At 45.2% G+C, this 22,779-nt stretch overlaps 1 protein-coding gene across 1 annotated transcript in view; it reads right to left on the bottom strand.

Moving 5' to 3' along the window:
• Positions 1 to 2,116: 2,116 nt before the first annotated feature.
• The window catches only part of LOC124512895 (ABC-type organic anion transporter ABCA8-like), a 64,053-nt gene continuing 43,390 nt past the window's right edge, over positions 2,117 to 22,779 (bottom strand). The window contains exons 22-37 of the mRNA XM_047080533.1: positions 19,906 to 20,079; positions 19,601 to 19,714; positions 17,273 to 17,395; positions 16,354 to 16,419; positions 15,812 to 15,903; positions 14,047 to 14,167; positions 12,829 to 12,946; positions 12,063 to 12,154; positions 8,829 to 8,989; positions 7,578 to 7,653; positions 7,409 to 7,503; positions 6,633 to 6,752; positions 6,293 to 6,433; positions 4,467 to 4,546; positions 2,634 to 2,689; positions 2,117 to 2,502 (exon numbers count right to left, since the gene is read on the bottom strand). Of these exons, the coding sequence (XP_046936489.1) occupies positions 2,404 to 2,502; positions 2,634 to 2,689; positions 4,467 to 4,546; positions 6,293 to 6,433; positions 6,633 to 6,752; positions 7,409 to 7,503; positions 7,578 to 7,653; positions 8,829 to 8,989; positions 12,063 to 12,154; positions 12,829 to 12,946; positions 14,047 to 14,167; positions 15,812 to 15,903; positions 16,354 to 16,419; positions 17,273 to 17,395; positions 19,601 to 19,714; positions 19,906 to 20,079 (1,728 nt within the window). The 3' untranslated portion in view covers positions 2,117 to 2,403. The remainder of the gene's footprint in view (positions 2,503 to 2,633; positions 2,690 to 4,466; positions 4,547 to 6,292; positions 6,434 to 6,632; positions 6,753 to 7,408; positions 7,504 to 7,577; positions 7,654 to 8,828; positions 8,990 to 12,062; positions 12,155 to 12,828; positions 12,947 to 14,046; positions 14,168 to 15,811; positions 15,904 to 16,353; positions 16,420 to 17,272; positions 17,396 to 19,600; positions 19,715 to 19,905; positions 20,080 to 22,779) is intronic.

Genomic DNA, 22,779 nt, shown 5'->3' with positions numbered 1-22,779 from the left:
AAACGAGGTGACACAGCAGCAGGCTGATGTGCCCGGGAGAACCGAGGGGACAAAAACAAGAGGGAGCCCCCTGGAGCGCACCGGATGCTGGTCACAGCCAGCAGCTCGGGACTGTTGTTGACTTTTGGTGCTCACGGCAACCCTCGGAGGCGGGCTCTGCTGTCTCGAAGCGAGGGGCGCGCGGACAGTAAATGGTAGACCCCACATTGAACTCAGGCCAAGCTCCAGACTAGTGGTCTGGACGCGCAGCAACGGGTTGCTGAAGGCAGGCGCGGAGTTGCGTTCACCCAGTGGCTCCCAGCCGTGGCTCTGTAGACTCTAAGCGGAGGGTGGGAGAGGGCCCAGCGAGGCCGAAGAAATGACCGGAGACGGCCGTGGAGGCGGTTGGTTGGGGGACCTTACGTACCAGGCGTCCAGGAGTGGGGACCGGATCCCCCCTGCGTGCGGGGCTCCACACGCAGCAGGTGGACAGAGTAGCAACCGGCCTGGTGACAAGCCGTAGCCTCTCCCCTTTCTTGCACGGCCAGCGGTCCAAGGAGACCCGGGCCTGTCACGTGGACCTTCATGGTTACAAAGGACGCGCTCCAGGTTGGCCGCCCCCAGAGCTCCTGACCCCGAATGCTGAGCAGCACGTTTTCTTTACGTTATCTTGCTTGATGGGAATACAGAGGGGGAATGCGAGCCCTGCCTTCTCAAGACAGTGACTGGCAGGGGATTTGGGGTGTGTTTGCACCGACCGGCCTTCCGGCAGCACATCCCGCGCACGAGAACAAGATGAACAAACGGACCTGGGGAAGGGAGGGGAGGGGGTGCCGCCTGGAACAGAACTTCCCGGGCTGCTAAAAAGGATCTGAGTCTGGGAGGGTCAGGGCTTCCCGAGGGAAGAAAAGATAAGGCAGAGAGAACTAGCAGGGAAATCTGCTCAGGGAAGCCTCTCCACAGCTCAGACAAATCTTGTTTAACTACATGTGATGCATGGTAGCCATACCCGGATTTTAATTTTTTTTAACGCTTATTCATTTTTGAGACAGAGAGAGACAGAGCAAGTGTGGGGGAGGGGCAGAGAGAGAGGGAGACACAGAATCCGAAGCAGGCTCCGGGCTCTGAGCCATCAGTACAGAGCTCAACGCGGGGCTCGAACCCACGGACCGCGAGATCGTGACCTGAGCTGAAGTCGGAGGCTCAACCGACTGAGCCACCCAGGCGCCCCACCATACCCGGGATTTTTAAAAAAGATTGTTCTAGGAGATGTTTGCCACCACCGTTTACTTCCTTAACCACGGTGTGTTTTTTCTTTCTTTGCCATTTAGCAACACGTTGATTATAGCACACCAGCTCTTACATTAGAATTTGTTTTCAATTTGATTTCAATGAATTTGTAAATAAGCCACTTAGTCAAGAAAGAGACACGCGAGAATCCTTGAAGTAGAAAACATATTTCAGGGCACCTGGGTGGCTCAGTCACTTGATCATCCGACTTCGGCTCAGGTCATGATCTCACGGTTGGTGACTTCGAGCCCTGCGTCGGGCTCGCTGCCGACAGCCTGCTTCGGATCCTCTGTCCCTTTCTCTCTCTGCCCCTCCCTTGCTCGTGCTCTCTCTCTCAAAAAATAAATTAATTAAAAAAATAAATTAATTAATTAAAAAATTCAAAACGGCACATATGAGATTTATTTTATATTTTCCACCAACTTGGTCATTTATCAACTTTCTTAGACCAGGCGGCAAATATCCACGAATGATCCGTGGCAAAATGGGCAACTCTGAAACCTCGATTTTAAAATACAGTGAAAACGGGACTTCAATGGTTTACCGGGATTTAAAAAGTTCAGTAAACTCCTAATCACAAGTACGTGTGTATGCTACTCATAGCATTACCAGGGGATGTGTTTTCAAATATATTGGTATCAGATATTAGAACGAATGATGCCGTCATATTTTTAGCCATAAGAATATACAAAAAAAATGTATTTCGAAAAGTATGACAGCTTTGACATGGTCACTTAAATTCTTATTAAAATATCAGCTTCACAAAGTCTACTTGAGAGGGTATTTTAAGGTTTTGATAAACAAACAAACAAACAATTGAACCCAATGTGTTTATTGTACTCAGAAAATGAAACAGTCTCGTAAGAGTGAGTTGCTTATTCAGTATTATGCAGAAATAGGGAATCAGGGCCACCTGCAGAGACACAGAGGCTGTGACCAGGAGGCGGGCTCAGCCATGTGCCTCTGTCCACGCGGTCACTGCAATTGCCCAGCGCTTGCTCCTTCTCTCCACCACAGGAAGAATAATGTTGTGTTTACAATATAGTTTCTAGAAATCTGACATTGAAGCTATAAAAATAAATGTCTCAAAAAAACACAACTGCAGGCTTGAAAGGAAATAGAGGTTTTGGCACGTCAAGGGTCCTCCTGGGGGAGGAGCTTCCATCTAACTGAGGGGTCAAGTTCTTCGTCAAAGTCATCCAGCTCCTGCTCCTTGGAGAGCTCCAGGAACACCTGAGAGGGGCAAGAAATGAAGAGACGGGGAGGTCACGCTGCCTCCCGCAGCTCCGAGCGAGTGCACAGCACGGGCACAGCTTGTACACCTCTGTCCCACGGATGGAACAAAGTCCCTAAAACGGACCCACCTGCTCCAGGGTAGACTGCGAGAGGCTGTACTCCTCCAGGTCGAAGCGCTGTTTAACTGCAGAAAGATGGGTGCACGTGAGGAGTTCATAGATACATATTTTAATGTTTACTTATTTTGGAGAGAAACAGAGAGACAGCGTCTGAGCAGGGGAGGGGCAGAGAGAGAGAGGGGGCCACAGAATCCAAAGCAGGCTCCAGGCTCCGAGCCGTCTGCACAGAGCCCGACGCGGGGCTCGTACTCACGAGCTGCGAGATCATGACCTGAGCTGAAGTTGATCACTTAACCGACTGAGCCACCCAAGGCGCCCCAGGAGTTCATATATTTTTATATCCGGACAGTTCAGCATCCAGTACAAACAACAACTTTTAAAAACTTGTTGAATAAAAAAGTTTCAATGACAATGTTCCTAGTTTAAGGATTGCATTCAGTTAAAAATACGCCAATGCCGGGGCGCCTGGGTGGCTCAGTCGGCTGAGCGTCCGACTTCAGCTCAGGTCACGATCTGGTGGCTCGTGGGTTCGAGCCCCGCGTCGGGCTCTGTGCCGACAGCTCGGAACCTGGAGCCTGCTTCGGATTCTGTGTCTCCCTCTCTTTCTCCGCTCCTCCCCCGCTCGCACTCTCTCTCTCTCTCTCTCTCTCAAAAATAAACATTAAAAAAAAATTAAAAATAAAATACACCAATGCATTCACTTGGGTCTGGGGAGAAAAGTGCTCACGCAATGCTCATTTAGCACAGTGTTCGCAATGTCTGTTTAATGGAGGAAACGGTGCTGCAAAGGCCTCCTTCCTTGTGTGTGATCCAAGGCTTTTGCACACTCAGCACAGGAAGAAGTGGAAGGAAGACACATTTGGCAAAGGGAAGCATCAGAAGATGATATGGAAAGATGTTTGAGGGTTTCTGGGGAGCAGATATCTTTTGTGGGCCTCTCTCTCCAGTGACAGCTTGTGCCTAATTGAGTTGAAAACCCTTGTCCTTAACCAAAATGGGACTAGTCCCAGCCCCGATGGGAGGGCAGTAGACTGGAAATAGGTCACCAGCAGAACCTCCAGGCCAGTACTGGCCACAGTGTCGATCCGGAAGTGACTGCACGAACACATGGTCCAGAGAGTTGGGGTCCTCAGCTCGGAGAATGGAAAGGGGGCACTGCCGTGACCATGGATGTTATCGGCAGGAGTAAAAAAAGTCTTCTCGAACCAGGAGCCTTAAATGTCTTCTCTAGGGAAGGTGGCAAGCCAGCCGAAAGATCACTGAGCCGTGACAATGGAAAGAGCAGAGGGAGGGAGTTGCGGCTAGCACAGTTCAGAGAAGCAGAGCTAATGAGCTCTGATGGCAAGAAAAACATGGGGCGTGGTCACTTTCGAAGTGCAACAGACAAGGGAAGATTGTTCTAATGACCAGACAGGAGCCAGTTTCTTAATACCCAGCCTAAGGCAATAAAATAAGATGTAAGTCCATATAAAAATTGAATTGTAAATATGCATGCATCAATGTTCCCAAAGAAAACATCCTCCTTGAATGCATACACAACTGAATTTTGCCTTAGGTTGTTCCTGTGTGTGTGTGTGTGTGTGTGTGCGTGTATACACACACAGAAAAACCCCACCAAAGGTAAAATCACTCCCGTTAACCCCCTGCCCCTCCTCCAACACCCAACACACAGAGAATCTGTCCACCTCTTTGATCCCGTGCCCATAAGATTCAACTGGAGATTTGAACTTTGAAAACGAACACCTTAGGTCACATTCCGTTCTTGTCGTGCCGATGGATTCATCTAGGATTTGGAATTACCTGCTTTCCGGGGGATCTTATTTCAAAGTGTATCGCTCTTACCCTTCTCTAACATGAAGAAAGCTCGTGCCAAAGGTCGAACATCTTCCACTGGCACTTTATAGACCATCACCGAAGAGAACCTGGGGGGAGAGGGGCGGGGCTGAGGCCGGTACCACCTGCGCAGGTGCAAGCTGGCTGCGACCCTCTCTCCGGTCGCTGTCCTCCTAAGAGTCAGTTTGGGCCAGCGAAATGCCCAGGCTGAGGCCGTCCACAAGGACAACTGGGAGGCAGGAGGGGATCGTGCCCTTGGCTTCTGGGATGAAGAGGTGCAGTGCAGGTAAAACGTGGACATGTGTCAGAGTCACCTGTCACCTTATCTTTTCAGCTGAACACTGGCTCCTCAAACATCACCTTCCAGCCAGGGACTGACGCCTGGTAGTTGCTTGATGTCACCCAATTCACGTGGGGACTCTGGGTCTTTTCTCCAGAGAACTCATCTCTCTCTGACCTTGCCCCATGCTCTCCTAATTTGGGATAATATAATTGAATCCTGAATATAAAGCTGAAAATATAATTGAAATTGAACTGAATCGCATTTTTTAAAAATAATTTGTTTCTCAGATGAACACTTGTCTTTTTAACATTTGAAAATCAGGAGGATTTAGATTTCATTTTGTTAAGATACTATTTGCGCGGGGCACCTGGGTGGCTCAGTCGGTTGAGCGTCCGACCTCGGCTCAGGGCATGATCTCACGGTTCGCGAGTTCAAGCCCTGCGTGGGGCTCTGTGCTGACAACTCGGAGCCTGGAGCCTGCTTCGGATTCTGTGTCTCCCTCTCTCTCTCTCTCTCAAAATAAATATTTAAAAATTTTTAATTTTTAATAGCTAATGCTATTAGCTCGCTTTATGGGGCAATCGTTCTCATCTATTCTCATTCCTTGTGACTTTATGACCTATTTCTATTCAGTCGTGGGCTGCACACAAGGTACAGCATTGCCGTGATACTTACACTCCACGTAGAAATAGTATTTTCCCACCGTATTGTTGTGACTTATCACCCTTTCCTGTTTTCTCCCCCAACTCCTAAATCATCTGTCTTCTGTCATCAAGTCTAGCTGATAAAAATGCCCCTAAAGTTAATCTCTTGATTTTTACTGTATTATGCTCCTGAGAACTGTGCCATTACTAGACTGTTTATAAAATAGATTTGAAGTGAAATAATTAGGTTTATATTCTTGTGCCACTTGTTAGCTGTCATGTGACCTCACTTACCAGTTTCCTATTCTTTTTTTTTTTAATGTGCATTTATTTTTGAAAGACAGAGAGACAGAGAGAGAGAGAGAGAGAGAGAGAGAGAGAGAGAGAGAAAGCAGGGGAGGGGCAGAGACAGAGGGAGACACAGAATCCGAAGCAGGCTCCAGGCTCCGAGCTGTCAGCGCAAAACCCGACATGGGGCTCGAACCCATGGACGGTGAGATCATGAGCCGAGTTGAAGTCGGACGCTTAACCCTGAGCCACCCAGGCGCCCCTCAGTTTCCTATTCTTAAAGGTAACAATCAATTCCACTCATTAAGGTCCTTGTAGTGGCCAGACTCTCACAATGCTCTTTTGAAACCATCCCAGGAAAAATGGAAAAACGGTGTCTTCCTGGGCAAGTCTCGGGGAGGATGAAGTAGAATAACGCAAGATCAGGACAGTACCGGGCACTTAGTCCCTCTGATTTTACACCAGCTCTTCTCTTCTCCAATTTAGGTTTTTGGGTGTCCAGCAAATAACTTCTCTGAGGTTTCCTTTGGGGCTCACTGTGGACTCCGAGGGCCATAAATCAATGAAACCACAAGGAAAAGTTTGGTATCAGATCGAAACGAGCAAGCGCCCAGCTTTACCTTTCCTGCCGAGCAGCCTGGGGGAAAACCCTCAGGATTTCGAGGTGGAGGCTTTCCCTTTGCTCGAGGGCCTTCACTTTCATCTCCAGCAGGTAATTCTTGCCAAATTTGCTCTTCAGGTGCTGGATGGAACCGATACACCTGGAGGTGGGAGGAGGATGAGGTCGTAAGAGACAGGGGAACGGGACAGAAAACGCCACGCTCGAGACCCTTGGTGTCCAAAGGACCTCCCTGGTGGACCCAGATGCAGCAGCTACAGCCGCACGGAGACCTCCCTCTGTCCACAGACTCCTCCGGCCGTGCACCTGGGCGCCCAGTGCGGGTGTGGACGGGCACCCACCTCAGCCTTCCGGACACCATGATGGCCACGCGGTCACACACGGCCTCCGCCTCTGCCATGTAGTGGGTCGTCAGGAGGGCGCCTCTCTCCGTGTTCTTAAAGGTGGCCCGGATTGCCTGCCTGAATCGTCAAAGGACCATGTGCAATTGCGAAAGGCTTCTCGTTAGTCGTAAGTGGGCAGAGAGAAGAATTTGTAACTGGCACGAAGGTTGAGTCATTTGCAAAAAAGAGCTTAAGCAAGGGAGGGACCCGTACGGGGGGGGGGGTGGTGGGGAGGCAGGTGGGAGGAGGGGAGGGGGGAAGCCAGGCGTTGGAAGAGGAGCGGGCACAGAATACCGTGTCGATCACGAGGTGGCACTGAAAGAGAAATGCTGAGCAGGAGACTGGGTACGAAAAGGCTGCTCGAAGGAGCAGGGAGAATCCAGCAACAGAGGTGTCACAGCCTCGTAGGAGAAAATACATTCCTAAGAAATATACAAGGTGACACGGAGGACCCGATCCCACCTCGACAACCTAATACTGGGCCCTCGCTCTAAAACACCAGCCTGGCATGGTTATCACCGCGGCGATCAATGATGCCTCCTCTTTCTTCAGTGATGGGACTATCATCGGGGAGAGGTTTCCTTTTTGGTTTGCCAAATATCGGTGGCCCTAACGATCCTGAGAGGTGTCTCCTTTAAGAGACAGTTTAAGGGGCCATTCTTACAGCAGGAAAGCAATTCACAGATTTCCTACGGGGCACTGGAGCTGGCCCCGACGGGGTCGTGCCCCCTCACCACATGTGCTGCTGCCCCTCGGGGTCCATCCCCGTGGACGGCTCGTCCAGAAGCACCACCGACGGGTTTCCCAGGATACTCAGCGCGAAGCACAGCTGGAACGAGAGGAACAGCGTGTCTGGGGCCGACATGTGGGGTGTGCAGAGGAACGCTGAGCCCCCCCTCTTACCTTCCTCTTTATTCCCTCGGATAAGGTCTTCACGGGCAGCTTCAGCTGGTCCTGAAGCTTGAGTGCATCCACCAGCCTGAAGGAGGGAAACACGATGGGGCATCAGAGTGAGGAAGTTGGAAGGAGGGCACACCTGCAGCCCAAGGATGCAGAGCGGAGCTCAGAAATGCGGTTCTGAAAATAGACACCAGGCGATCTTTTTTTTTTTTTTTAATTTTTTAAAAATGTTTTAATTTATTTCTGAGAGAGAAAGAGAGGCCCAGAGTGTGAGCAGGGGGAGAAGCAGAGAGAGAGAGGGAGACACGGAATCCGAAGCAGGCTCCAGGCTCTGAGCCATCAGCACAGAGCCCGACGCGGGGCTTGAACTCACAGACCGCAAGATCATGACCTGAGCCGAAGTCGGATGCCCAACCGACTCGGCCACTCAGGCGGCCCTACGTGCCAGGCATTTTTAAACTGGTTGGTCTGATCCCCTCAGAGAGATAGTTTTCTCTTTTAAAAGAATAGAAGCACATTTCATGATTTCTAAATAGTTGTGCCAAAATAAATACTTTATACTGAATTGTACTTATATTTTGCTTTTTAAAAAAATATTTATTAAAAAAATTTTTTTTAATGTTTATCTATTTTTGAGAGAGACAGAATGCGAGTGGGTTGGGGCAGAGAGAGCGAGGCACAGAATCCGAAGCAGGGTCCCGGCTCCGAGCTGTCAGCACAGAGCCTGATGCGGGGCTCGAACCCACGAGCTGGGAGATCATTACCTGAGCTGAAGTCGGACGCTCAACCAACTGAGCCACCCAGGCGCCCCCAAAAAATGTTTATTTATTTTTGAGAGAGAGAGAGAAAGAGAGAGAAGCCTAAGCAGGATCCGTGCTGTCAGCAGAGTCTGATACAAGGCTCGAACTCACGAACCGTGAGATCATGATCTGAGCCGAAGTTGGGCGCTTAACTGAGGCAGGTGCCCTATGCTTAATTTTAGTATTTTTGGTAACTTTCACTGATGGTTACTTTTTAATTTTCATATTCAGTATGAGAGGAAAATGAACACTTTGAAATACAGGCAACGGGTTTCTAGTGGGGAATCTACCCAGTGTGGTCTGGGTCAGGGGTTGATCACTCGCTCTCCCTCTCACTCTCCCTCTCTCTCTCTTCCTCTCGAGAGAGGAGTCTTCCGTCCAGAATGACAGTGAAGCTCGTCACTCCCAAATGTCCCGCGCCCTCAGGCATAGAACACCTGTGGCTCCCGTCTACCTTGTGATGGTGACTGCCGCATCGGCTTTCCTGAGCCCTTTCACAGCAGCGAACACCTCCAAGTGCTCCTTCGTGGTCAGGTTGGGCCACAGCACGTTCTCCTGAGGACAGTACCCTAGGAAACCCAGGGAGTCCTCTTCACGGCTCCCTTTTAGTAGCACCTGCAGAGGAAAGTTCATGCTCAGAGCCTGCCCTCTGGGTTTGTCTTTCTCTTTCTCTTTCAAACCTAGAAAAACTAGAGACTCTCTAAGTCCTAATCGGGTTGACCAATCTGTCCTCAATCTGCATTGAAGAAAGGTCGTCAGAGAGCAAGCCCATGAAAACAAGTGAGTGCCCCACCTAACCGAAGCCGAAAAATCAAAAGTCTCACCAACGGGACCGTCTTGCCATCGTGGCCAACAGTTTATATACAATTTCCTCGTCGCAGTCAGGAAGAAAGTATATGAATTGGTGAATTTAATTACTCACTATTGGATCCGTGATCCAATGGTTTTTGAGAGCCACCCATGTAACAGCCAGCACCCCTCTTATTTTGGGGGTTTTCCTTCTACCAAGTGAATCGGGCAATAAAGAAGTAGCAAAATGAATGGATGGAATACAGGCAGCTCGTAAGGGGTACCGTAGTGGGAGCAGTCCGGAAGCTGGGTTGGGGAATACCAGTGGAGATGAGTAGGTAGGGTCATCAGAGAAAGCCTGTTTGCTGAGGGGCCATTGTGGGGGGAGGGCAAGAGGGCACCTGCCATGGAAAAGCCCAGAGGAAAGGAATCTGGAGCAGAGGAAAGAGCCAGAGCAAAGCCCTGCGCCGTAATGAAGCTTGATATGTTCTTCGACCCTAGACAAAGCTGGGAGCCTGGGGCCGAGTGAGAAAGGAAAGAAAGGCGAATGGAGAAGGAACATGATAATCGGTCCCTGCAGCTGCCAGCAGGTGGGGGGTCCGGGGTGGGGGTGGGGGGGTCCTTCAGCCTTAGTGCAGTAAGAGGTTGTTGAAAATACTTAAGTAGGACAATGACATTGTTTATAAAGATCACACTGGCTGATCTGATGACAGCTAGTTTCATGACACCCAAATAGCTGACTTTGTAACTCAGATCTTACTTAAAAAAAAAAATGCTTAGTATGTTTTATTCTCAGGATTTTATTTTATTATACTTTTTAAAGTTTATTTATTTATTTATTTGGAGAGCGTGGGAGAGCGAGAGCAGGGAAGGGGCAGAGAGAGAGGGAGAAAGAATCCCAGGCAGGTTCCGCACTGTCAGCACAGAGCCTGATGCGGAGCTCGAACCCATGAACCGCGAGATCATGACCCGAGCTGAAATCAAGAGTCGGATGCTTAACTGAGCCACCCAGGCGCCCCTAACCTTTTTAAGTAATCTCTACACCCAATGTGGGGCTCGAACTCACAACCTGAGATCAAGAGTTGCACGCTCTATGGACTGAGCCAGTCAGGTGCCCCAGAACGTACCTACCTTTGAAAATATTTCATCGCCATGTATCTATGAACAGTTACTTCCTCCTTTTGTACTCATGTGTGATAAGAAATAAAATAATGATTTAGGGTCCAGGTGGTGACTGAACTGAAGCGTGGTCTCAACTGAAGGAGTCCAGTTACAGTCGACCAAGCCACCAACCTCCCTGAGTGGCCCCCTTCACAGACACCTGCTCTCAGCTCGGCTTCAGAGGGATTGTGGATATGTTTTCTCTTCCGTCTTTAGTGGGTTGTCAATCACTTTACAGGAGGTCTTTTCCCTCCAGGCTGACCACCAACCCCTTTCCCACAGTGCAATCCCCTAGACGTCTGCGTTATATTCTGTTCTCCACAACCCCGGACATATTTTCCAAAGGAGCGAGCTCTTAAAGTTTTCTTTTTTTCTGCCAAGGAGTTTGGGGGGAAATGTTTTCTCTATACGTCATGTTGTCTCTCTCTTTGATAAATCTGAGCCCCTTTGTTTTTTCAGACCACTTTATACGGTTCAATTGCATGTACAATTCAAGTTGACTTCATATCCCTCAACTTTGAGCCATTCCTTACAAATACTCCCAAGAAATAGTGGATCTGTACAAAAATATACGTTCTAGTGTCCAAGCACGTTGTGTAGGACAATGAATATAATTACTTAATAAAGGTGTTGTTGTTTTTTTTAACATTTTAATTCGATGTTAAAGCATTACATGCAGGGAAAACAATGTTCATTGAATGTGCAAATCCTGTATGTCTACTATATTTCAATTTAAAAAAGTCTAAAACAGGGGCACCTCGGATGGCTCAGCCGGTTGGGCATCTGACTTGGGCTAAGGTCATGATCTCGCGGTTTGTGGGTTCAAGCCCCATATAGGGCTCATTGCTGTCAGCGCAGAGCCCTCTTGGGATCCTCTGTCCCCCTCTCTCTGCCCCTCCCCTGCTCGTGCTCTCTCAAAAATAAATAAAACATGAAAAATAAATACATAAAAATTTTAAAACTCTAAAACAAAAAAGTAACGCGTTACACTGCACTCACTGTTAGTAAATGGAAGCAAATAGTTTGTCAAGAAAAACAAAGTGCAAATGCGTGTGTTTTATGGTATTGTAAATAAGACTTGTACGGATTCTGATATTGATTTCTGATCGGATACTGAACATTCCCTCTAATTGTCTTTGAAGTCATAAGTAATTGCTCCCTGGCAGCGATTAATTTTTCTGTGTATGAACACGTTAATTTGTGAATGTATTATCCTGCTACTTTACTTCAATCATCTAATGATTAAATGATATTTGCTATTTACAAAGTTTTAACATCTTATAAATTAAAAAAAAATTAAAATTAAAATTAAATGATATTTGCTATTTACAAAGTTTTAACATCTTATAAATTAAAAAAAAAATTATTTTTGGGAGAGAGAGACAGAAGGCAAGCAGGGGGAGGGCAGATAGAGAGGGAGACACAGAATCTACAGCAGGCTCCAGGCTCTGAGCCGTCAGCACGGAGCGTGATGCGGGGCTCGAACTCATGAGATTGTGACCCGAGCCAAAGTTGGATACTTAATCGAGCCACCCATGCGCTCCAACATCTTATAAATTTATTAGCATAATTATATTATAATTATAACATATTATAATTATATAAGATATAATACATTATAATTATATGTGATATATAACCATTTAATTATGTTAAAATATGATACATTAAAGTATATCATAATTATAACTATAATATGTATTAAAATTAATGTAAATTATTAGCCTAATTCACTTACCTGTCCAGCAGTTGGTTTTGTGTCTCCAGTTATCACCTTAATGGATGTACTTTTACCAGCTCCATTGTGTCCTAATAATCCTAAAACCTCACCTGAAAAAAAATGGTTACACTTAATATTGACTTGCTCTCTCAAAATAAATAAACAACAAAAAAAAATGTAACAGAGTCTGAAGACTTGCCATGTGACAAGTATCGTGCTATGTGCTTTATACACAGTATCTCATGGACTTGTCAACCCTGAGAAGTTGTTACCATAATCCCTTCTTACGTATCTGGGGCCGGCTCTCAGAGATTAGGTTAGCTGCCCACGGTCACACTGATAGGAAGGGGTAAAGCCACTCCTGGAAACCAGCGTGTCATACTCTTGTCTCCTGTGACCCTAAGCACTCCAGGATAATGACACAAAATGAGGTCATCTGACAGCTGCTGGTCAAATCTTCTGACTGGATGGGTACAACCCCAGTTAGTTCTCTTGTGAAGAAGAACACTAGGAAATCAATCATGTTCATTACATAGAAATGTCACAGCTCCAGTGGTTCATTTTAATAGACTGCTCATGGTTTCCATGTAGATGTGACTGTGCCCCATCCGTGGGGTGAGTTAATTGATTTCACTTAGAAATGGAACAGGTCAAAGGAGCTGTCACAGTCACCTGCTGATGAGTCTGTGTGTGAAACCAAGAGGTGATGCATCAGATTCTCATCAGGAACCATAAAGCTAATGAGGGCCCCAAGCCAACAGGGGATGAGCCATTGGGGGCAAACCTTTTCTAACACAGAAAGAGACATTTCTCGTGGCTATTTTCTTCTTCCTCTTGGAAAAGCAGTGCTTCCTCTTCTCTGCATACTCCTTGCGTAGACAGCTGGCAATAATGACCGGTCTCTGTAAATAACAAATAAATCACATCAGACCTTAATTCTCTCTGTTAACTTTGATTTTTTTTTTTTTAACGTTTATTTATTTTTGGGACAGAGAGAGACAGAGCTTGAATGGGGGAGGGGCAGAGAGAGAGGGAGACACAGAATCGGAAGCAGGCTCCAGGCTCCGAGCCATCAGCCCAGAGCCTGATGCGGGGCTCGAACTCCCGGACCGCGAGATCGTGACCTGAGCTGAAGTCGGACGCTCAACCGACTGAGCCACCCAGGCGCCCCTCTCCGTTAACTTTGAAGAAACTCTGTCTTCCCACTGGGTTGGTGCCTCATGGCACAAGCCACGCTTCACAGAAGACCTTCTCCTAGGTGACATGTTTACTGGCCATTCTCCAATCCTAGTCCTTATTTTCGGTCACGTTAACCCTTGACAAAGGCAGTTACTCAGCAGCACGTTATTTTGTGCAGAACAGGAGCAAAGAAACTTGGAGAAGTACTGAGTCGTCCTTAAGCATCCAAAACAACAAGCTGTGGACCAGACTTTGCCTTGAAGTCTGCACCGTGCACTTTCTCCAAGAAGCAATGCCACCCTATCGCTTTATTCCGGTTCTAAAGTTCACTAGGTCTTTCTTGGCTTTCGCAATTTTAATTGTTCTCTACTTGTTCTTTAAACCGTGAATGACAGGGGCGCCTGGGTGGCGCAGTCGGTTAAGCATCTGACTTCAGCTCAGGTCACGATCTCGCGGTCCGTGAGTTCGAGCCCCGCGTCAGGCTCTGGGCTGATGGCTCGGAGCCTGGAGACTGTTTCCGATTCTGTGTCTCCCTCTCTCTCTGCCCCTCCCCTGTTCATGCTCTGTCTCTCTCTGTCCCAAAAAATAAAATAAAAAACGTTGAAAAAAAAAATTTAAACCGTGAATGACAAACTGAGGTGACATGACTCTTAATCTGCTTCTTGAGATGTAATCATATGACCACTTCCTAAGCTGGAGTTGTGGTCTTTGCCTGTATGTATTAGAGACACTCAAAATTCTGTGAGCATTAGACTCATAGCCTGACCACTTTGACTGACAAACGTTTGTGGTTTCGACGGAATCATTACCACGTATGTTTTACCTCATCAAAGTTCGTGGAATTCAAGGCATCTGCTGTTCTCACTCTTTCCATTTGGACATCTTCATCCTCCCCTTCTGGATCTTCTGGATTTTGATACACGTTGTTGCTTCTTGGAGAAATTCTAGAGTCGAAAGCCACCCATTAATCACTGGTTGGCGGCTTCATTCTTGTATTCAGAATACTGCATTCTTTAAACCTGATGCTTTGAGTAGTAGGCTGGGTACTTAATAAATTGTCACACTCTCCTTTTAGTACCATGCCTCCTCCGCCCTTCCTCACCTTATTCCTGTCCATGGTACTGCTATATTTAGTGACCATTGCTTCTCACGTGTCTTTCGCTCTACTTACCTACGGGACGTTATTTTTTCATTATCGCTGGGCAACTTAGTATCTATTGTCTAACATAGGACTTTAGTATCCTAGTTTAGTGATGCAATTTTTCTAGAAACCCTATCTTTACCACCACCTCCATGTTGGCATTATTGCATTTCCATGGGGAGAATGAGTTGACATATCTGGAGTCAGGATGGTCTCAGAAAATACAAGTTCGATGCTTGGTCTCCTACTGAGCCTGGCCATTTCTTGGGAATATATATGTGCCAGATTCACTTTCTCCTCTATTTTAAGTCTGGTCCTTCATAGCTAGCCAGCTAGCTAGCTAGTTATGTCATTTTAGTCTCTCTTACCTCTGCCCTAATCCCACATACCGATCTTAGATTTCTTTTTTTTTAAAGTATATTTATTTATTATTTATTTTGAGAGAAAGCATGAGCGGGGGAGGGGCAGAGAGAGAGGGAGAGACAGAATCCCAAGCAGGCTCCATGTTATCTGTGCAGAGCCCGAGTCGGGGCTCGAACTCATGAACCATGAGATCGTGACCTGAGCCAAAGCAAAGTGGGATGCTTAATTGACAGGGCCACCCAGGCGCCTCGACCTTAGATTTCCTAAAGGTCATCTTTTACCTTGTGAGTCACCCACTCAACTGTCTGTCATAGTTAAAGATGAAACCAATGTGGCATGGAAGACAGGGAATAAGATGCCTATGGACGTGTCCTTGTATGCCACAAAGACAATCTCAGCTTCTAAGTCCCATTATGACCTGACCAGTCTGTCATCTACCAGCTGGGCTTCTCGGCACCACAGGAAAAGAGCATAATTATTGCGGTCTTTGGCTTATTCATCATTCTAGTCTTCCTCCCTAGACTGGTAGCATTCCTTCAACTACCAATCTATTTAAACTGATTGTTGTTTAAACTGAACCAGCGGCAGAGCCCCTGGGTGGCTCGGGTGGTTAAGCACCTGGCTTCTGATTTCAGTTCAGGTCATGATCTCGCTGGTTCATGAGTTTGAATCCTGCATCAAGCTCTGTGCTGACAGTGCAGATCCTACTTGGGGTTCTCTCTCCCTCTCACCCTCTGCCCCTCCCCTGCTCGTTGTTTCTGTCTCTCTCTCTCTCTCTCAAAATAAAGAAATAAACATTAAAAAGCAAACAAAAAAACCTGAACTAGCAGCATATAACTTTTCCCACCCTCTCTACTTCACATCATGTCAGACAGAGCCCTTAACAGTGAGTGTTTCAGATCTCTTTTCCTCCTCTACTTATAATCCTCTGATTTAGGTACTCAGATCTCTATATTTTGTCTTGGCATATAGCTGCGACCCCAGCCTGTTCCAGGACTTGGCCGTTCTTTGCTAAATCGTTACTTTATGCATGAAAAAAATTAACCACTGATAAATGAAAGAATCCAATTTGATTTCTCCCAACCTAAAGAAAGGATCTTTCCTCATTGACGTCTTTCCGAACTTCCATTCCAGACACCGAAGAATAAAAAGGAAGATGATAAAATGAAGGAAAGGCTAGGAATAAAGAGAGAGATGCATGGTTAGAAGCACTCAAAGAGAAATGTTTCACATCAGAAGTGAACTAGGAATGGTCGGACTTCTCTAAAGGTATGGTTGGAAAAACCATTTCAAATTTCCAATAATCTATTTGTCAAATTGTGCCACTATCAAGTTCATTTTCAATCTTGTTTATGGAAACATTAGAAGCAAATACAATTAGCTAATACCATTACTTTATGTCATTTCGTCTAAATACTGGTATAGTGTTTTCAAAATTTGGGAAGCATATTATCTAATCAGTGAGTCTTTATAGAAAAATTTGTTCCATATTTTACTAATATTTTATCTCCATGGGCTACACATACCCATATATCTACCTTAATAAAAAGCTTCACCCTGTATACAGGAATTAAAATAGTTCGTATAGGAAAAGACAACAATTTTGAAAAACAGGTGTGTTCTTACAATTAAGAATACCAGAAATGGCTCTGCACTTGTTGGTTCTTGAGTCCAAAGAGAAGACTCGACTTGCTGCAAAAGGAAAAACAATGGTTACATAGGAAGGTTTTTGGTTTTGTGCATTTTTATCCATATAAACGTGAATTGGCCCACTGAACAGCCCTACTGGTATGTCCCCTGATTTCGCCATGAGTATTGGGTAGGTGTCCCTTCCAAAATGTGTATCAAAGGGTTGTATTCCTTCCTCCCAAGGTCTAAGAGGCACTGTGTTTTTATTTGAAGCAATAGGATTTAGCAAGTACTCACCACCTGGTGAGAGGAACTTGGGCATGTGTTAGCCTCTCCAAGGAAGGAGAGAGAAACAGGGTTTATCCTTATCCCGCAGAGCTTCACACACCTTCCTGTGCCCGTTGATCCTTCATAAGCCCCTCCCCTCCCCTCCCTTCCCTTCCCCTCCCCTCCCCTCCCCCCTCCCCTCCCTTCCCCTCCCCTTCCATTCTCTTCCCTTCCCTTTCCCCATCTTCACGCATGCACTGTATCTTTCTTCCTTTTGTAGAAGTTGATTAGCTAGAAGAAAAGGATTTTATTCCTATGGAGTGCCTCTCCAGAATCGCAAGATCCCAAAGATCGGGGGTATTTCATTTGCCTTCTTCTAAAGCTGAGCATGCCTACGAGTACATAGAGACTGCTCTGTTTCCCACCACCTGTTACCCCCCCTCCCCATGCACGGACCAGGGGCAGGTTTTCTAATGCAGTTCAGCTGGAGCACATGGGCCTATCTGGGAGGAATTCAGCTGGTATCCATGCGGTAGAAATATTTCAATGTCATGTATACTCAACATGATGTAGAACCTCAACCCCCAGCATAGCATTCACAATTGGCCAAGAGTTCTAGGACACTGGGGCAGATGGTGGCACTACTTACGTAAAGAAACAAGAACATGCAGCCAGTTAAAGTGGCTTGTGGTATTAAAAAGGTGATGTAATACAGCACACCATATCCAAAGTAATCCAATAGCATAAATAAAAACAAAGAGAAGGTGGCGATCTAAAGAAGATAACAGACATGCATATTAACACTTCGAATTTCAACATATATTCCAAATTGAGATGGCTCATCTTGAAGATAACCCTAATTTCAGCCCCAGCTTCAGAAACCCAACTGAAATCAGCATTATTGCTACTGACCTGTTCTCTTAGTGACTTAGCCAAATTCCTTTCACCTAGAGTATCATGAGTGAGACACGACTGGATAAATCTAACGTATGGAATATTTTCGTTACGGAAAAGGAAAAAAGTTGGCCTTCTTTTCGGAGGTAAAACGGGTAGAAAAGCAATGATCATGGGGAACACAAACTGATATCTAGTAGGAATGACATAACAACAACAACAGAGAGAGAGAGAGACTTCTGTTAGTTATACTGATGGAGAAACAGAGGCACAGAAAAACCCAGAGTGACTTCAGGAGAATTCAGTAGAATTCAGGGATAAGAGATGGTGAGAGGTCCAACAAAGACATTCAGACTTTTTCTTCTAAAACACTGCAATGATAAAAGGTCCCTAAAAGTTTTTGTACTTCCGGCTTCTTTGTGTTACAAGCTACCATTTTTATGGTACTGGGCATGTTCCTCCTAAAAGTATATTTCGGATCACATTTCATGTCTACACTAGAAGCTTCCATAGCTTCCCACAGCCTGTAGAATCAATTCTGGAGCACATCACCAAAGGCCAGCATGGTTCCAACCAATATTTTTACCATAACTAAGGCCACACCCATGCTGCGAGGTGTTTTCTTCCCTTCCCTAAGCCAGATTATTACCAGTTCTTAGGATAAGCCTGGACTTTCTCCCCTCTGGGTTTCTCTTTCTTCACTGCATCATTCTTCTTCAGCTAGTAAAATCTTATTCTCCAGGTTTCAATTCCTAAAGGAAATTTCTGCTCTCATTTTCACAAGTTAATCTTTCCCTTCTCTGGTTTTCATAGAGGCAATCTTTTAAAAAGAGATCATCTTTAGTATAGTAAAAGGAGTCTGAGCTGCTGTTTGTCATTTGATTTTAGCTAATGCCAAGGATTTTAGTGCTCATTTAACAGACCTATGCCCATCATGAAATAGACAAAATATGAATTCCTTTAAAATACCTTGGAATTTTGTCAAAAGTGGTTATTACGAAAACCCTAAAAAAAGGCAATAAATAAAAATTTGTAAATTAAAAAAAAAGAGAGATCATCTTTTCCTTGTCACTTTGTTCTCGTAAGTGGCTGTTTACTTCTCTTTTACCCTCTGAGTGCCCTTTCAGGGTTGAAACTATTTTTTATTTATTATCAGTCTTACTTTTTGACATATTGTTGGAAGGCAACTAATACACATTTTTTTAAAGCTGATTTATTTATTTTGAGATAGAGAGAGTGAGCAGGGGAGGGGCAGAGAGAGAAAGAGAGACAGAGAATCACTAAGAGTGCAGAGCCTGACATTGGGCTCAAATTCACGAACTGTGAGATCATGACCTGAGCCGAAATCAAGAATGGGACGCTTAACTGACTGAGCTACCCAGGTGTCCTGAAGTCAACTAGTATTTGTTGAATTAATAATTTACTTTTTGGCAGCCAGAATGACAGGAAATTAGAATAGGTAACAGGAGATAACATGTACTTTTCCTTCCTAATTTAGATAAAATAAATGTTGCTTTTGTGGAATTAATTCTAGTAGAATTTGGAGAAGCAGTTTCTAGTTTTAACCAGGCTAGCAACAACATTCGTAATCTAGTGGAGGTCTGTGGGCTTCTTTGTTTTTCAGTAACGAAGATACAAATGGGTTCCTGGTTTCCTTCTAGCAAATACTTTATGGTTCTAGAAACAATTTGGCTACTTTTAAAAGAGAGGAGGGTAGGGGTGCCTGCGTGGCTCAGTTGGTTAAGCGTCTTGACTTCAGCTCAGGTCACGATCTCACGGTTTGTGAGTTCGAGCCCCGTGTTGGGCTCTGTGCTGACAGCTGGGAACCTGGAGCCTGCTTTGGATTCTGTGTCTCCCTCTCTCTCTGCCGCCCTCCCCCTGCTCTCTCTCAAAAATAAACATTAAAAAGAGAGAGAGAGAGAGAGAGACAAGGGTAGAAATTAGGAAGAGAAAAACATGCAGAGTTTGAAAAGGATCATGCATAAGGAAAACAAAATATTTTAGATTATGATATTAATTTATCATTCTACTGAGGGCAAACTTTAAGTACTGGCTCAGAATTGTACACAAAAAATATACTTACCATAAAGAAGGAAAAAGACCAAATGCCACTATTTTTCCTCCCCTTGCGAAAAATGAACGAAATCACGTATGTCAAGAAGATAAGTGAGAAGGCATAGCCAATAGAACAAGGGATCTGAAATCAACAGGAATGTGACGTTCAGTCAAAGGCAAATGCCATCCGAGAAACACATCAGGAGCCAAAAGAGTGTTGTAGCACAGAGTTTTACAGCGATTTAATTTATGACAATACAAATATCATTTGCATCTTCAATTTTTTTCATGAAATCATTCAACGGTATTTGTTCTATGAATATCGTCACTTACTTGTATAGTCTGATTTACAGTTACAAACGCAGAATCTTCGAAGTTTAAGCCGTAGTCTAATAAATACATAAGAAGTAAGATCAGGGAGTACATTGGGACATCCACCAGCGCCTGCCCAAACCAGTAAGCAGAAGGGAAGAGGCCTGAAATCCGGAGCTGGGACTGAGCTTTGTTCTGATTACAAAACAGCAAAGACACAAACAGCTAGTTCAGTTGGAGCTTTCAGAAAACGTGGATTATGTAAGAAAACACTTGATCAGAATTTTCCTTTGTAATAATTCTGCATCATGGCCAGAAGCATTATGGGGACCAAGGGATACGGATAGTTCCAAACACAGATGGTCAATTTGTTGCTTTCATTAACAATATTGATGTTCGTCACGCACCCAGTGGAAATACGTGTAAGAAGGTCTCAGTGTAATTAAGGTGTTAACACTGCAGTAAACAAAACAGTGATTAACAATCTATGGGAACAGGGTGGTTTATTTAAGCAGCTAGCCTTCCATCAGGGTGATTCTGCTTTGACTCACTGTGAAGTCTTGTGCTGTCTCTCTCTACACGTGTCTACATACATATAAAGATTATACATAAAATATTATGTTTTATTTACAATTATACATAAATACATAACACGATATGTACCTTATATACATATGAAATGGCTTTATTCCTTTCATACTAACTAAAGGATACATTAGGGTAGTTTTGGCATAGCACACATTCAAATATTTATTACCCATCCAAATATTTATGCACACGTACATGAATATTACATTCGTAAATACTACGTGTCTTGCATTCCTGCCCGTCCCTGAATAAGCATACTAAATTACATATTTTAAAACTACTTATCAAGTGATGAGGGGTTGGGCACCAATGAAGCAATCACAATAAACCGTTAAGCAATTTTGAATACGTTTCTTTTCTTTCAAAAATAGTTCATTTGCTTATGGTCTCTGGTTGGCTAAAATAGGCCCCTGTCAGAGATGGAATTTGACCTAAGGATGCGTGTCAAAATCTCTGAGCACCGGCCCAGTCAGTTGGCACGACTGAAAAGGATTTGGTGGTGGACGGATCTGTGGTGAAGCCCGGAGAGGGGTGAATGGTGGTTTTAGGTTACTGACCGAGTGAGTGCCCAGCACTGCCAGCTCTGGAGGGCAGGAAATGCGGAAAGGGGGTACCCATTCAACAAGATCATAAATTCAGCTTTGGAGATGTGGTTAAGTTGGAGAGTCTGTGACTCTCCCAGTGGCAACCCCGGAGAAGGGAGTTTGGATCCGCACTGGAGGTAACATGAGAAATTAGAGATCTTGGGGCGCCTGGGTGACCCCGTCAGTTAAGCGTCTGACTCTTGATTTCGGCTCCGGTCATGATCCTACGGCGGTGGGACTGGCCCTGCACTGGGCTCTGTGCTGATAGCACTGGGCCTGCTTGGGATTCTCTCTCTTCTCTCTGTCCCCTCCCCCCACCCCCGCATAGGCACACTCTTTCTCTCTCTCTCTCAAACTAAAAAAAAAAAAAAAAAAAAAGAAGAAGAAGAAAGAAATTAGAGATCAAGTCTGTTGAGTGATGGGTAGGTAAAAGGGGTTTGAAGCCATAAGGTTAGATGAGTTTGCCTAGGACAGAATGACATCAAGAATGATGAGAGAGCCTAGGACTGAGATGTAAGGAGTTCAGAATTTAGAGACAATGGAGAAGAATGAGGAGTTCCAAAGGAGACAGACAGTGGCCAAAGGGTTGGGAGGAACATGGTGGGATTGAGGCGTTTCACAGACCAGAGAAAGAAAATGTCCGCATTTCCTACGGGAGGCATTTTTTTTTTAAGTTCATTTATTTATTTTGAGAGGGAGAGAGAGAGAGAGAGAGAGAATGAGTCCCAAGCCGGCTCTGTTCAGGGCAGAGCCCGATGTGGGGCTCCATCCCACGAAACGGGAGATCAGGACCTGAGCCGATACCAAGAGTCTGAGGCTTAACTGACTGAGCCACCCAGGTGCCCCTGGGAGTCATTTTAAGTTAGGACAATGTTAAGTACAAGATGCCTGACAGTTATCTCAGGCCAGCAAATGGTGTTTCCCAAGATTCCCCGGACCTTCTACACTAGGAAGAGAACAGGACAGACAGCGCTCCCTTCCCTCGGACAACAGAATCACTTTGGAGAGGAACAGATCAAGATCCTTATGCAGGGTCACTCTGTGCAGTCAAGTTACAAAAATGGGGACATTAAAAGAATGGAGACATTAAAATCTATTGAGATTTGCAAGTAAAGCTAACACGAGTTGGCCTGGGTTGATGAGTCCTATGAATCCATCCCCCCATGACTGCCACTCAAAATCTGTCTCTACTCCAGAACTACTGAATCAGTCTTCATCTTAAAAGATGCTCCAAATATCTTGGGGCGCCTGGGTGGCACAGTCGGTTAAGCGTCCGACTTCAGCCAGGTCACGATCTCGCGGTCCGTGAGTTCGAGCCCCGCGTTGGGCTCTGGGCTGATGGCTCGGAGCCTGGAGCCTGTTTCCGATTCTGTGTCTCCCTCTCTCTCTGCCCCTCCCCCGTTCATGCTTTGTCTCTCTCTGTCCCAAAAATAAATAAAAAACGTTGAAAAAAAAATAAAAAAAAAAAAAAACAAATATCTGTAGATACATCAAAAATTCATGGCAATTAACGAAAGAGTGTCTGTGAATGAAAATGTATAGTCAGTTAAACATTAAATTTTTTTTGTTCTCACGTTTTCAACATACCATGTTCCTTTATTTCAATTCTCTCTCTCTAACTTTTTTGAAATGTGATTTTGAAACCATAAAAAATGTCTCTATGAAGTATTCAGTTGCGTGGGGTTTGACACATGTATGGATTCCTCTATCACAATCATAATCA

The sequence above is a fragment of the Lynx rufus genome, unplaced genomic scaffold, assembly GCF_022079265.1.
Source record: "Lynx rufus isolate CCGP_SWC_20201006 ecotype Redwood Valley unplaced genomic scaffold, mLynRuf1.p SCAF_18, whole genome shotgun sequence".
Classification (NCBI taxonomy): Eukaryota; Metazoa; Chordata; class Mammalia; order Carnivora; family Felidae; genus Lynx; species Lynx rufus.
Note: the sequence above shows the minus strand (reverse complement) of the source record. Positions and strands in the feature narration are given on the sequence as shown.